General features: G+C 47.7%; 1 protein-coding gene across 5 annotated transcripts in view; it reads left to right on the forward strand.

The window, feature by feature from the left end:
• Positions 1 to 15,044, forward strand: part of SBF2 (SET binding factor 2) — a 2,295,537-nt gene that overhangs the window by 2,172,636 nt on the left and 107,857 nt on the right. For 4 of the 5 annotated variants that reach the window (XM_078680952.1, XM_078680956.1, XM_078680954.1 and 1 more), the window contains one exon: positions 9,719 to 9,897. In XM_078680952.1, coding sequence (XP_078537078.1) covers positions 9,719 to 9,897 — 179 coding nt within the window. The remainder of the gene's footprint in view (positions 1 to 9,718; positions 9,898 to 15,044) is intronic. The other variant, XM_078680953.1, reaches the window with a different exon arrangement.

A 15,044-nucleotide genomic window follows, 5' to 3' on the forward strand; every position in this document is an offset into this window, starting at 1 on the left:
TTTATTCGTTCCAGCTATCAGGGAGAGGGCCTGACCTTGGAGAACAGTTTTGAAGGCCTCCCACAGGGTTTGGGGAGAGTCCACTGATCCCTTGTTTTCTAGAAAATAATTGTCAATGGATTTGATCAGATCTTTACGGACTTTGGGATCTCGTAAGTACCATGGATTGATGGGGGCAACTCTTCCTTGCAGACGAGGACTATGTGTACCCATAACGGTGATGCCCCTGGCTAGGTGCCTGATTTTGTGGATGCTCGTGACCTGTGGTGCGGGGACTACGATGGATTCCAGGCGGGAGAGACTATTATGTGCCGCGGAATGGAAGGTATGCTGAATTTTGCTTGGGTTGTAGGTTCTCCACCCGTCGACCAGCCCCATGGCGTCTAGGAATCCGGATAGCGAGTGTAGAGACTGAGATAGTACACAAAGGGGGGTGCCGGTCTAGTTTGCCTGAAAGTACAGAATTGAATTCTCCCCACAGCACCAGTAAACCGTCTGGTAGTGTTAACAATACAGTGCTTAAATCTAAACGTGGCGGACTGTAAGCCTGGCGGTGCATATATGGACAGTAATGTTATGGTTTGCCCCTCCCATGTGCCTATGACCCCGATGTACCTACCCCGGTCATCGGTCCATGTGGAGACAAGTGACAGGTGAAACATCTTTTTCATCATAATTAGGGCTCCCGGTTTTATGGTATTTATTTTATTGCCATTTCTGTCTGTATTTACCCATATTTATTTTTGGGGCATTTTTTCTGTATGTATACACATTTATTTTTGCCACAAGCAAAAGACAACGCTCCAGCTAGTATTTTTCCACATTTATTTAAATTGACAATGCATGATTATTTTCAGTCATATATATAAATAAATGCTGCTGTTACAAAAATATTGAAAACACACCTCACTATCCCAGAATAATCGATGTAAACACATTTAGAATTTGAAGGAGTGTTCCTGTGTGCTCTAATGACCTGGCAAAAGAGGGCTCAAAAAGCTGAAACACATGCTGGATCCATATTAAAAAGAAATTACATGAAAACTGTAGTTAAGCACTCTTTTAAAGACATATTCAAGGCCATTATGGCAAGACTCCAGAACAGAGCTGGCTCTATCAGGGGGCCCATGAAAGATTAAAGTAAGGCAACAGTTCAAATTGCTGTTTGACTGCGGGGTAAGTAAGAGGCCACAGGGATGAATGGACATGCAGAAGATATCGTGTGGTCTGGAAATAGGGTGCTGACCACGAGCTGACCATGAGCAACCGAGGCCAATGGGGAAATACTGTGCCCAAGAAAATTTGTATAATGTGGATGTATAATGGTATCAGTGTTCTCTTTTATTAACATCTTTATTTTCCAATTTCTTTCGATACCAATATAGACAATGTCTCTAAAATCAACTCAGCAGTCAAAACATTAGAGGCGCAACTAGAGTAAAATTTCAGGAGGGGCTAATCAAAATTTCGGGGGGTGGTGCGGATTGTTCCAGAAGATGCAGGGGCTCTAAGAAGGGGTGAAAGAATAAACAAAGCCTCGTTAACAAGTAAGTGGTCTTTTAAAGACCTGTGAAGTATTCGGATGCGGCTGTTTGTGAGCCTGGGAAGCTGTCTCTGCCATTTATTGGAGGATCAGTGAACTTACATTATGATTGTGGTCCGACCAGATATGGTCCTCACTTGGTTCCTGATTTCTGTAGTACGTCATTTGGTCCTGATTTCTGTGAAACGTGCTACTTTCATGCCTTGAAAAAGTATTTTGTAAGACAAAACACGTGTCGGCAAGTCGTGTGCTGGGCGTTTTATTATGGAGAAACTGATTTTGGAATAAAGGCTAATGAACAACAAGATCATTACTTGTTCTGGATTTTCTACTTTGGAACAGTGTTGTGGAGAATATCCCTATAGCTGAATCAATGAGATTGTACTAATACATGGACGTAATTTAAATATATATGACCTAACATTTGATATTAGGTATGCTGGTAAGGACCCACATTTTTCCTTGTATTGTTGCACATCCAGGTGTGCGAATAACACCTTTTGGTAGTAGGTGTTTTGGGCGAACTCAGCAACCACACTCAATATTCTAGATACTTGTATTGCATGCTTTTACTGTATTACATTACAATTTGATAACAAATGTGCGGACGTTTCCCTGTGTAGGGAACACTACTACATAGTTCTACTTATCTTTTGCAGCACTGACGGTCTAGTTGGTACAGCGGGTGGGGGTGTTGTTAGTGTAGCTGTGGCACGGGGGTTGCTCAACAGTAGTAGTGGTGCAGGCGTTATGGCAGAGGTGGCACAGAGGATGCTGGAGTGCATGTCTGGTGTGTGGTGTTTCTTTGCTCCCTCCCTCCCCCTTCGACCTCCCAGGGGGCGTGGCGAGGTAACTGGATTCGAGCACGGCAGCCCAGCAAAATTTTCTAGTATTTTGCCGTTTTTACATATAAATACAGACAAAGGAAACATTGTTTTCCGTCTGTATTTATATGTAAAAATCCGTTTAAACGGAAAACCGGGAGCTCTAATCATAATGCCCATCCCTCGAGAGTTTGTTGTGAAACCCGCATGCGCGATCATCGTGTAGCCCCACCTGTGCATTGCCTTACACGTGTTGCCAACCAAGTGTGTTTCCTGGAGCAGGACAATGTTTGGTGCAAGTCTCTTAATATGCTGCAGGACGACACAGCGCTTAATCTTGTCCCCGAGACCATTATCATTCCAACTCAAAATTTTGATATTCTCTTTCCACTGAGCACACATTAATAACAAAAGAAGTTGTGGTTCCCTATAGGATAAATCAAAACTGTACTATTGATACAAACCCAATAACTATACACAAGAAACATCAGTCCCTCCCAACAACCCCCCTCCCGGCTTCCCTGCACTCTGGGCTCAGAACTGCCCACAATTTACCTAATGCTGAGTGCCTGTCGTCCAACACGTTACTAAAAGAAGAAACTGGGGAAGAACTAGGTAACCCTCCATCCCCCCTACCCGTTACTTTAGGACGTAAGTTCTCTGGGCCCAGGAGGGCCAAAGTCACTATATGACTTTATCGTCCGAGGCCCGCAGGCGCACACCCCTCTCAGGAGCTTTCTTCTTGGAACAGAGTTCAACAGGTGACCGTCAAATCAGCAGAGGGGGGCAAGCGGGCTGGGACCTCTAATAGTCTTACTGTAGAAGTTAGGTGATCAGCTTCAACAGCCACTGGAGCTCCTCTCCGTCGTCTCCCTCCATCCGTCAAGCCAGTCAGACGCGGCCTCTGGGAACAAAGAATCTGGTCCTTCCCTCAGCCTCCACTCGGAGGCGGGCTGGGAAGAGCGTGGAGTATTTCAGGCCCCTATCCCGGAGTCTCTTTTTGATGTACAGAAATGAGCGCTGTTGTCTTTGCAAAGCTTGCGTAAAGTCTGGAAAGAATGTGTCTTCTGAGTTGTCCAACTTGATAGGAGGGGTAACCCTGGCGGCTTGCAGGATAGTGTATCTGTCTCTATAGTTCAGCAGCCTGGCCAATATGGGGCGGGGGGCTCCTGGTCTCGGGCGGCCCCCCGGCATCCTGTGCGCTCTTTCGATAACAAACAGGTTAGATAGGCCCTTTGGTTGCAGGTGTGTGGTGATTAGGTTTTCCACAAAAAGATCCGTGTCAGGCCCTTCTGAATTCCCCAGCACGCCAAGAATGCGTACATTATTGCGTCTTGTGCGCCCTTCATAGTCATCCAATTTGCTTTCAGTGAGTTTGTGAAATGCTTTTAGTTCTTGGATTTCAGTTTGCAATTGCGGAGTATCTTCCACTAGACTCATCGTGGTGATTTCCAATTGTTTGACTGTTTCCCTGTTTTTGGCGAGGTCGGCTCTGATTAGCGTCATTCCATGGAGGTGCTCACCCCATTTATGGCCTCCATTACGTCTTTTAACGTAAGGTCTGGAGAGTTGCATTCTGCTCCTCCTTACTGTTTGTCTTTCATCAGCTTAGGATCGGTTAAGTCCGCCTTCGGGCAGGTGTAGCGGTCCAGTCTGCTCTGCTGGATTGTTTTGATGCCCTTTGTACCAGACATGACACAGTCCGTGGGGTCGCTTAGTCCAAGCTCTGCAAACCGAGGTTGAATCCTCTAGTCCCAGTCAAATACTTCTTTGATCACCACTGGCAGGGGGAGGGGTGTATTCCACTTGATTTCAGGCGACCTTTGTGTCAATTAGGGCCCATCAGACTGGGCAAGGTCCTTCAGGGCGGCCCGGTAAGGCTGACTGATAGCCAACAGCGAGGCACAAGGGTCTTTCACAATACCAGGCCCAGTGGTGTTGCGGACTCCCAGCCCGGTAGCAGAGGGGGCTGCGTTATCTCAGGGCCTTGGTGTGGCACTACAGCGCCCGTGGTGCAGAATACCAGAGGTCAAGTGTGTGAGGCAGGACACGGAATATTGACACTACAGTGGTCTCCAAAGGGCACAACCAGGATCGCCTCAGTCGAATCGCAAGTGGGAGTGCCACACCTCAGCACTGTGTAAAGTTTGGCACCTTCCCCCAGTTCCCTCTCCGTGTCTGCAGCCTCTAGCCCCCCCGCGGGTCCTCTTACCGCCAGGATCTACACCCCGTGTGCATTTCACAGGTTCGCAGGCTATGCCGCTTTCAAATGCTCGGAGCTCGGTGCCCGCAGGACAGACAAGGCGGGGGACTGCAAGGTTCCTGAGTGCTGCTGGCTACACAGAAGCCCCGGATGTAGTTCTGGTTCGCAAGGGTCCCTGGGGGAGAGGAGGGAGGAGATTCACCGCCAGTCAGAACCTCCTTCCAGGCACGTCCGTCACGCTAGGTCCCGGCTTCCGCGTCGGAATAGGCCCCAGATGAGGACGCCCGTATCTCCGGCTCTAGGTGACTGGTTTTCACGATCTTGGGCTTGGTGCACTCAGCATTTCCTTCGGCTGACGATTGTGATTTCAGAGAAGTGGATTGATGTGACGGATTGGAGGTACGGGAAGGGAATCACGGAGGCACCTCAACTAGTGGCCATCTTGTTCCGCCGCGTAGCCACGCCCCCATACCGGCCTTTGTTGATCGTAGGACACATTAAAAAATACTTAGTAAGGTTATAATGTGCCGTCTTCTAGAACATATGCCCCAGCTAGTGCATGTAGTAGTAGTAGCTATTTATTAAGCCCATAGTTCACCCTTAGGTCTCATAGCGCTTGGCCACACATGGAACTAGAGGGGGGAACAGAACAGAACGGTTTCACCCCTAATCGCTCAACCAACCTCAATAACCGTAGGTTCCATAGTGTTGCAGCTGATTCCAACCCACTGGGTGAATGCAGCGTGCCTAGTGATCGATTTGGAAAGAGACACCATGGACTGCACCTACATGTTTGCCGCACTCCAAAACTCGACTTCCCCAGACGCTTACTGTGCCTCATTCGCCTCTTTTATACAGCCCCCACTGCCTGCGTTAAAATAGGCCAACTAATGGTGGGAGCGATAGAGATCAGCCGGGGCACACGACAGGGATGCCCACTATCACCGCTCCTCTTCATGTTAATAATGCAACCACTTGCCCAACGGTTGTGGCGTGATGTGTAGGAGTGTGGTATTAACTTGCGGGACAAACTGCATGCCGTCCCCCTCTATGCAGATGATGTCCTCATCTATATTTGGATTATCAGGCAGGGGATCAGGAGTATTGAGATAACCCTTGACGAATTCCGAGCTGCTTAGGGCCTGGGTGTGAATTGGACTAAGACCTGTCCGTTCCCCCAGAACCCAGACTGTCCATCACATCACCCAACAGTGGGACCCAACCTTGTACCCTGGGAGCCACGCACATTTGGTTACCTTGGTATTCATATTTATCACGGTACTCAGGACTTATTAGACGGTGACCTTACATGGGCCATTGCCTCCCTGCGACCACAGCTGACGTTTTGGAGCACACTTCCACTTATTTTCATAACCTACCAGTCCATATCCCAAGTTCCACATTCCGTACTCTCCATGGCATGTTCGGGCCTTTAATTTGGAATAAGGGATTATCAGTGTTTTGGGAGCCACATCTGGGACAAGTTGGTGCAGTGCCGTATATTCTATGTATAGCGAGTAGCCCTTCGGAAGCTCCAGTTGCCAATGCCGGTTGAAAAAGGGGGTTTGGTTGCCTCTAACTTTGAGCACCATTATTTGGCAGTATAACAACAATGGCCAGCTCGATGGTTAGCAGGCTGCCACTTAGCTGAGCTAGGCCTCCCCACATTGGATCGTGCCGGCCGAGCACACCACGAACTGCTGCTGCAATGGGCAAACTTCTTGCACGATTAAACACGCTCCTGACTGTAGCACATGCCAGCTACACTAGAAGCCGGTGGCTCTCCTTGACTCTAATGTCGTACACCCCAAAGATCCGTATTAACTCCATTTGTCCTTCAGGGAGTTGCTCGGGAGGGAAGGGATGGAGCTCTGGGAGTCAGAGGAAGTAGATACCCTGGGTGCTGTATTCCAGAATGCCACCCTTATTTCATTAAAGCAACTCTGCGTGGATCACAACCTGCCTTGGGCCATTTTCTGTTTTACCATACTGTGCTGGCTGCAATACAGCATAACTGGCAGATTATAAACACTGAACCAGGCAGATATCCCCTAGTACATGTGCTCCACATATTGGGTAGTGGGCGGCGCCTCATCACGTGGTCCATGCAAGCATTGGCATTCACCACGCAAGACTTAGTACAACACATCAGAAAAGATTTGGAGCGGGGCACGGTTATGCCCTGTCGCAGAATGAGGGAGGCAAGATCCTTCTATATCCTCGCAAACTCTCTTGCAGTGCAAAATGTCAATATAGTCAGCAAAGCATTCTGCGTAGAGCATACCCCAAGCCTACGTGCTTACATAGAATATACGAAAAACAAGAATAGGGTGCCAGTGCTGATGCAACTGATTTAAATAAACAGTGGACCAAACAGAACTCGAAAAATGAATTCAAGAACGGGAATTGCTACTTAATAGCTTTTTATTTTCATATTTTTAGAAAAACAGACTTATATTTTTAGATCATCAAAAGGAACATATTCAAAAAGGACACATAAAGATAGGAGAACTGGGTACTAATCATCAATCATTCGCTGCTACAGGCATATCTCAGGCATTCAAAACACTTTCAAACCAAGTAGGGAGAGGACTACAAAAACATATATTACAATCTTAAAAAAATATATATATACAATCTTTACTTCAAGAGAAGCATGAAGCCACAATCTGCGGTCACAGTTTTAGAATGATAACAAAAAAAGAATTTTTCAGGTGTACATTCTTATCAGATAAATTCAATCTTCAAACAGATGGTTATTAGTAATGTACAAGCGGCGTAAGAAAATTAATTAAATAACCAAGCCGCTCTCGCAGACGTTATGCGGCAGAAAGCCTACGCGTTTCGAATCCCAATTATTCCCTTAGGATTCTCTTCAGGGCCTCATATAGCATCGCTAAGTGAAATCGCCAGGTTGGTGGAGAAGCATGGAACCGTGGGAACAATGATCTTCTCAAAGAGTTATGCTGGTTTTATTATTTAATTAGAAAGCCATATACGGCACTGCACCAACTTGTCCCTCATGTGGCTCCCAAAACGCTGACATGGCTCACATGTTTTGGACTTGCCCAGAGGCAATGTCGTGGAAGGCGGGCACAGATCTATTGGCTACCATCACGGAGAGGGAAAACCCATGCATTATGGAAGCAGGTTTATTCGGGCTGTACAGGCGTAGGAAGGCGTGAAATGCCATTAACCAATTTATAGACGTGGCATTACTAATAGCTCGGGAAGCAAATGCAATGAAGTGGAAGGATGCCCATATTCCTAGATTACCATATTGGCACGCGGCCACCCCGAAATGGGGTATGGATGAATCGGTTGCACTCCATAGGGAAGGAAGTTAGAGGCTTAAGCAGTCTCTATTGCACTGGAGTGGGTCACACTCCACCATGAGCGGCAGGTACTCTGAGGAGCCCTAATGGCCCGAGATAGATAGATGTGGAGCTGTGGCGTCCCATACACTCTCTTGCATCCTGTGAGGGTTCCCCGCTATGTCCCCTCCCTCGACCCGCAAGTCACTCCATTGTCTCTCGGTTCCAACATAATGTTTGTAATCGGACTGCCCTTCCGTGTAACTTTTACTTTATTACACTAATCGCGTTTAGATACAGATCCTACGGGTTTCCCCAACAAGTGCTGCTATGCTTATATATTATTTGAGCACCGATCTAGACTAACTGTGACTGTTATGACTTGCCAGTTGCAAATGTTTTACAAGTTTGTTGATTTATGTAATGTTTTGAACCAATGCCTTCTGTAGTGCCCAATACTATTGCTAAGGGTATCTAGACCCTCTGGCAACCTATAATGTGATGTAGTTCGTAACTGACTACTGTAATAGATGTAAAACTGCCTGGTCTGCATCGATTGAAATTAAAAAAAAAATGTTTTTTTTAAAAATGCAAGCCGCTTGTACTTCTCCGTATTTCCCCCGTTGTTTCTTCCTCTCAGGGTGGACCTTCAATCCCATTTGGAGGGGCATTTACTGCACCATAACCCTTCAGAGCTCCATCTTGTCTGGATATTAAGCAGGGGCACATGAGCTCTTTCCAGCAGCCATGACAGGTGGTCGATATAATTCTGACAGCTGATTACCCCTCCTTCAAGACTTTCTCCTCCATAAAGTTGAATAGGTTTATAGCCTGGAGTGCTTATCATGACGTAGTTCCCTTGCAAGCTTACCAATCGGCCCCTATCTGTCAAGGGATACTTCGCAGCCTTGCTGCCATTTTTCTACCTTTCAGGCCAAACATTTTAATTCAAATCCCAGATCATAATGCAGATTCCTTACTTGTTTAGTATCTTGCACCGGTAGGGAGCGCTGGAAACGATGCCACAGTCATTTTATTGAAGCCATGAAGCTCCCACAATATAGCACGATAATATAATTTCTCAGTCAATTTTCAATGCTCTTTAGGCTAAAATGAGAAAGGATTATGAATTTGAGGCAATGCAGTGTAAGAATTTAAATTGGAACCTTTTTTGTTTTTAAAATGGGGCCATTACCCACCCTATGTATGCGCAGGGTGTGAGTCAGGAATCTGTAGGTAGGCCGAGTATCCACCCGAAAGATAGTTACCAAAGGTAAGTAACCTTTTCTTCACTGCCTATAACTTTTGCAAAACATTGAATATTTTACACCGGTGATGCATGGGCAATACAGTAGCTGTTTATATTTTGTCTACATGTTTTCTCATACATTGTTTTTCAAATCAAGATCACATATTGTGTAGGCATTTCCTGTTGTCGTTCTTCACCTATAAAAGCTAATTTGACAATACATCCAAGCTTTAGGGTAGGAGGCTGCCTTAAAAGCAGGATGGACTGCTCCCCCCCCCCCCCCCACCCATGACCCCAATTCTCCTCACCTCCTGCAGTAGGGGACTGGTTTGAATATTTTTGCCAGGACCGGTATGAATATTTTTGCCAGGACTGGTTTGGTTTCCCAGGCGGGTCTTGCTGGTGTAATCTTAATATATGTTAGAGCAGCCCGGAGCAGTAATACTGATTGTCCTGTCATCTTAGATTTACACAAATGAATATTTACCCTGACAGTAATATCACCTCCTGTACCTTAAATGAAGCCTTCATGTTTGTGTTTACGAAATCTGTTGTATTGAAGTTGTGCCTGTGTTTACCTTCTAGCAGAATGCATCTGGGCTCATTTCTACTAATCTGCAGTCCTATCAGAAACGATCGATGGTACATCTGCCAGACAGTGGGCTCGGAGAAGAGCACAGTACCACGGTCTCACCATCCAATGGCGTGGAGAGACGATCAACTACCCTCTACAACCATTTCACACCAAAATCTGACGAGAACAGGTATTAGTTGTATTGCGTTGATAATGTCCAGCTGCTTTAAAGATGTCACATTTTACACGTAGATTTAAGTAGCCATTGTGTTTGCCAAATTAGATGGGCGGCCTTTCTTCCTCACTGGACCATTACAGCATGTCGGCCATTGATTACTTTTAATTCAGAAGAACTTCGGTCTTACCGTAGGGTCCTGTATGAAATTAATGCAGGCCTGTATTTTACAATTTGAATTTGCGACCCATTGACAATCTAGCCGAGCCAAGCCCATCCGTTCCACGTTTATACCAATGCCCCAGAGCAGCGGTTCTAGACCTGTGTCTGTGGACCCATGTGGGGGCGTGACACCATGCCCGAAGCCCGTGACTGCTTCAAAAATGAAACATTCCTATTAGAGTAAAATATATAGATTTTTAATCTTATAACTATTGGGAAACGTGCAGGAATTAGAAATAGAAAACTGAACATTAAGTTGGTATCGTTTGCTTGATTCATGGGAGCAGCACATACAGCAAACAGAATCTGATATGGACAGTTGGTAGCCACCGACAAACGAGAGCATGCCTTAAGAGCGAAAAAGACAGTGATATGCTACTCCTTCCGTCTTTTAGAAATCAAACCAAATGTGGAAAAGCTCCAACCTTTCTGTTAAAATTAAAAACTGATCGTTGTATATTTGTCGTGATTTAAATGCCGTATTTCGTAATTTGTGCAATGGCTTGGTGTACACTTGTTTCTATATGTGTATATATTGCTTAGAGGTTGAAACCATGAAAATTAATTAGAGAGGGGTCCCCATCTTGCCGTAGTGATCCAGTGTGGGTCCACAGACATCAAAAGATTAAGAGCCCTGTGCTAAAGTATGTACTGAGAAACTGGAGTCGTTTGCAACCGCTTCACAGCAATTATTAAAATGAACAACACTCTACAGCAGTATGCTATTTTAGAATTTTTTTTTTCGATGGTATCATGTAGCCAATTGTTGCAAAGATAAAGGGCATACTTAAAGCGTGTCTTTTTAAAGATGTTTCTCTGCTTTGCTCAACCACTTGTGGCTAAACAGTAAGTAATGTAGTATAGTGTCCAGATACAAGTACAGTGGAAATCCTGCAGCATAGGTGCTGTCACGTGCATAATACTATACAACACACTTGAAACATAGTTCAGTATCATAACATCCACTGTTCGGATAGATGATAAATATTGTGTACATCTGATAGAGACAACGAGTTGCAGATTCCTTACCTTTGAATTTCCCAAGTGTGAGGCTGGATCCAGAAGACTTTTTCTTGAGCAATACCCTTGCGCGCCTATAGGTGTCATAGGTCAGCTCCACGTGGCGTCGTCTGCGTTGTCCACGCCAGAAGTGACGTCAGAGCCACCTATATAGGCTCCACCTCAGCGCGCTAACGTTAGTTCTTTTCTTTCCTTGCCAGCTAGCGCAGAACCGTGAAGAGAGCTACCCTCTGTCACTTTTTTACAGGCTTTTTTCGACATTTTGTAGACGATTTTTGGTGTGTAGGTTTTTCACAAACATGTTGAAGAAGACTTCTGGATTCAAACAATGCAGCACTTGCCATCGCGCCATGTTGTTGATGGATCCACTCTTTATTTGTCTCTGGTGCTTGGAGCTCGACAACGACTCGAAGTCGTGCTCAGACTGCCAGGCCATGGCTCCAAAACCTTTGAGGGTGTGGTCCCTAAAGCTGCTTGCAGCCCAGTGCTCAGCACCACGCCATTCGCACCGGGGGTCTCGTTCTCGGTCGAGATTAAGATCCGGGCACCTCTCTGGAGTCCTGAGTCCTCGACCTACCAATCAAAGTCGACGGGTCGGTCAGGTAAGAGGCATAAAAAACAAAAAGTCGAAACGTGCTTCAACTTCTCCCCGTCCTTCTACCGAGACTGAGGAGTATTGGCTCTAGGCCTCAGTTTGCAGAACCTGCGCCTGTGTCAGCTCCGTGCTTCTGTGCCTTTCCAGGAGCCACAGTGATCCATGCCCGGCTTAAAGAAATTCATGACACCATGAACCTCATATTTGGGCGACCTGACCCTCCCGGCGCGCCTTCGTGCCCCGGAGGCTCAGAGTGGGCTCCATTGGGTTCCACGCTGGTGGCTATGGCCCGGCGCTGATACCCCCCCAATGGGCTCAGTGGTGGAGCAGCACTGGCATCAGTCGTGCCTCTGCGATCTGCGCCGGCCCCTCGCCAAGACTCCATACGCCACCCGGTGGCACCAGTCCCATTCTTATCCCAGATGACCCGGAGCTGGATTGGCACCTGCATACACCGATTCCAGCACCGGAGACCTTGGGTCTTAGGTCAAATTCCTCAGCCTTATTTTGAAGGGCTAGGAATGGAGGAAGATTGAGAGGAGTTGCTGGACCCTTTAAAAGACCAGCCTGAGCACAAAATGGACTGGTATTAGGAATTGGGGAAGGCCAGTGGAATAGATACTTCTCCAGATTCTGGCCTACTTTCTCCCCCAGCCGTGGCTACGGAGGAGGGAGCTTCATATGCTGTGGTGGTGAGAAGGGTATCTGAGGTCCTATACCTGAAGCTACCTTCGGTGGAAGTCAAGACAGACATCTTCACATAGGTTCTGCGGGTGGGTGTCTCCTCCTTGGAACCCCTACTGCCTGTCAACGAGGCCTTGACTGATGTACTTCTGGGAACCTGGTCCAGGCCCAGCAAAGGGGAGCCTGTGAATAGGACAATCACCCGCCTCTATCATCCTGCACCAGGTGATCCAAAATTTCTCGCCAACCACCCTACCCCGTGAGCTTTGTGATCCATACCTCGATCTCACAAGGTGCGCTGCCTCCTGCACCCCTGGATAGAGAATCCAAGAGGCTGAATAGTTGGGTCAAGAAAATGTTTTCTTCCGCCAGCCCCGCATTGGCGTCAGTGAACACGGCATGCCTATTGGGTTGTTAGTTCCACTACTTGTGGAAAACGATTGTACAGGTGCTGCCACGGTCCTGGAGGAGGCCCCGGCCAATCTCTCCCAAGCAGTATCGGACGGGAGAGATGCAGTAAAGTTCACTATTTGTTGTGGGCTTGACACGACCGACTCGCTGGGCAGATTGATGTCATTGATGGTGGCTGTTCGACACCATGCCTGGCTTCCCTTATGGTCATGCCTTTTGCTGGCACCCGTCTCTTCAGAGACAATGGAGACATGGTCCTGGAGTGCCTGTAAGGACTTGCGGGTTTTCCAAGTCCTTGGACCTCGCAGTGGCCACCCACCCCGTCTGCCTCTCACCCCTTTCATGGCCACGTAAGGGGCTCAGCCACACCAACCATATCCCAGTCACAAGACTGCGGAAGCCCAGAAACCTCTGGGCGACCATGGGTGCAGCTCATTTTGACCCTGTAAGTCGGGCGGCCGGAGGTAGGATCAGTCCATTCCTCGTCCTGCAGCCTCCAAACCTCCCAAGTCTGACCCTTCAAGATCAGCCGGCCAGTTAGTGGCAGGATCAGCCATCACCTCCACCACTGGCAAAACATCACGTCGGACAGGTGGGTTCTTCAGATGGTCCGAAGGGCTACTCCCTCCTCTTCGAGACTACCGCTCCTTCCATGCCTCAAACTTATGAGCGGCTGATGGAGGACCAGCTGACCTTGCTTCAGAAGGAAGTCCAGACTCTCTTGGCCAAGGGAGACACTACTTTCTGGTCCAGAAAAAGGACAAGTCCCTTTCTCCTATCCTAGATCTGTTAGCCCTCAACTACTTTCTCAAAAAGGAAAAGTTCAAGATGCTCACTCTAGCTCAGGTCTTGTCTGCCCAAGACCCGGGAGACAGGATTGTAGCATTGGACGTGCAGGACACCTATTTTCACATTCCCTTTCTGCCTGCTCATTGGCATTGCCTGCGGTTCACGGTAGGCCACAAGCACTTTCAGTTCACGGTATTCCCCTTTAGCCTTACCAGCACTCCTCAGGTATTCACCAAGATGAAGGCGATGGTCGTAGCTCATCTGCGCATATCAGGGATGACTGTCTTCCCCTATCTCAACAACAGGCTGTTGAAGGCGAGCTCACCCCAGGCTCTTCTCTCCCACCTCCAGATTACTGTGAGCTTCCTGCTTTCGCAAGGGTCCACGATCAACGTGCCAAGTCACAACTGACTCCCTCTCAGACGCTCCCTTTCATCAGGGCTGTTCTGGGCACAGTGCAATTCGGGGCCTATCCCAGAGCGGCAAGTCCAGGATATTCAGGCTATGATACCGATGTTTCAGCCTCTATCCTGGATTTCGGTGATACTGACTCTGAGACGGCTGGGCATCATGGCCTTCTGCATTCTGCTGGTGACATATGCCAGATGGCATATGCGGGCTCTGCAGTGGGACCTAAAGTTCCAATGGGCACAGCATCGGGTCCAGATCTCGGAGGGAACTGCACAGGACAGGCAGTGGTGGCTGACCAATCCCGATTGAGTCAGAGGCTTCCCCATCCCGATCGCACGGTAGTGATAGATACGTCACTCCTGGGATGGGGCAGCCATCTGGGAGAGGTGGAGATCAGAGAACTCTAGTCTCATGTGGAATCTGTTCTCCTCATCAGCTTGCAGGAGCTCTGAGCAATTTGCTTGGCATTGAAAGCTTTTCTTTCTTCCATCATGGAAAAGCAGTTCCAGGTGTTCACGGAGAACACCACCGCCATGGGGTATTGCAACAAACAGGGTGGGGTGGGGTTGTGGAACCTTTGTAAAGAGGCTCCGACATGTCTGAAACAGCATGGCATATCACTGGTAGTGCAGCACGTGTCAGTTTCTCTGAAAGCCAGGGCAGACAAACTCAGCCATCGATGCCAATCATATTACGAGTGGCGTCTCTATATGGAGGTGGCGTAAGATCTATTTCAGCATCGGCGATAGCCTTGGTTAGATCGGTTTGCTTCCACCAAGAACGCAGAATGTCAGCAGTTTTGCATGTTGAAGTTTCCAAGACGGCTGTAGCTCGGAGACACTTTTCGTCTCTAGTGGAGCTCAGGCCTGCTATGCACCTTTCTGCCCATATTACTTCTGCCCAGAGTGCTTCTAGAACATCAGGAGCAACCCAGTTCAAGTCATTCTTGTGGCCTTGGGCTGGGCACAGGCTATATTAGCCCGAGCTTCTCTAATTGAGCATCGATCCTCCAATCAAGCTGCCCTTTCGG

The sequence above is a fragment of the Lissotriton helveticus genome, chromosome 3_1, assembly GCF_964261635.1.
Source record: "Lissotriton helveticus chromosome 3_1, aLisHel1.1, whole genome shotgun sequence".
Taxonomy (NCBI): Eukaryota; Metazoa; Chordata; class Amphibia; order Caudata; family Salamandridae; genus Lissotriton; species Lissotriton helveticus.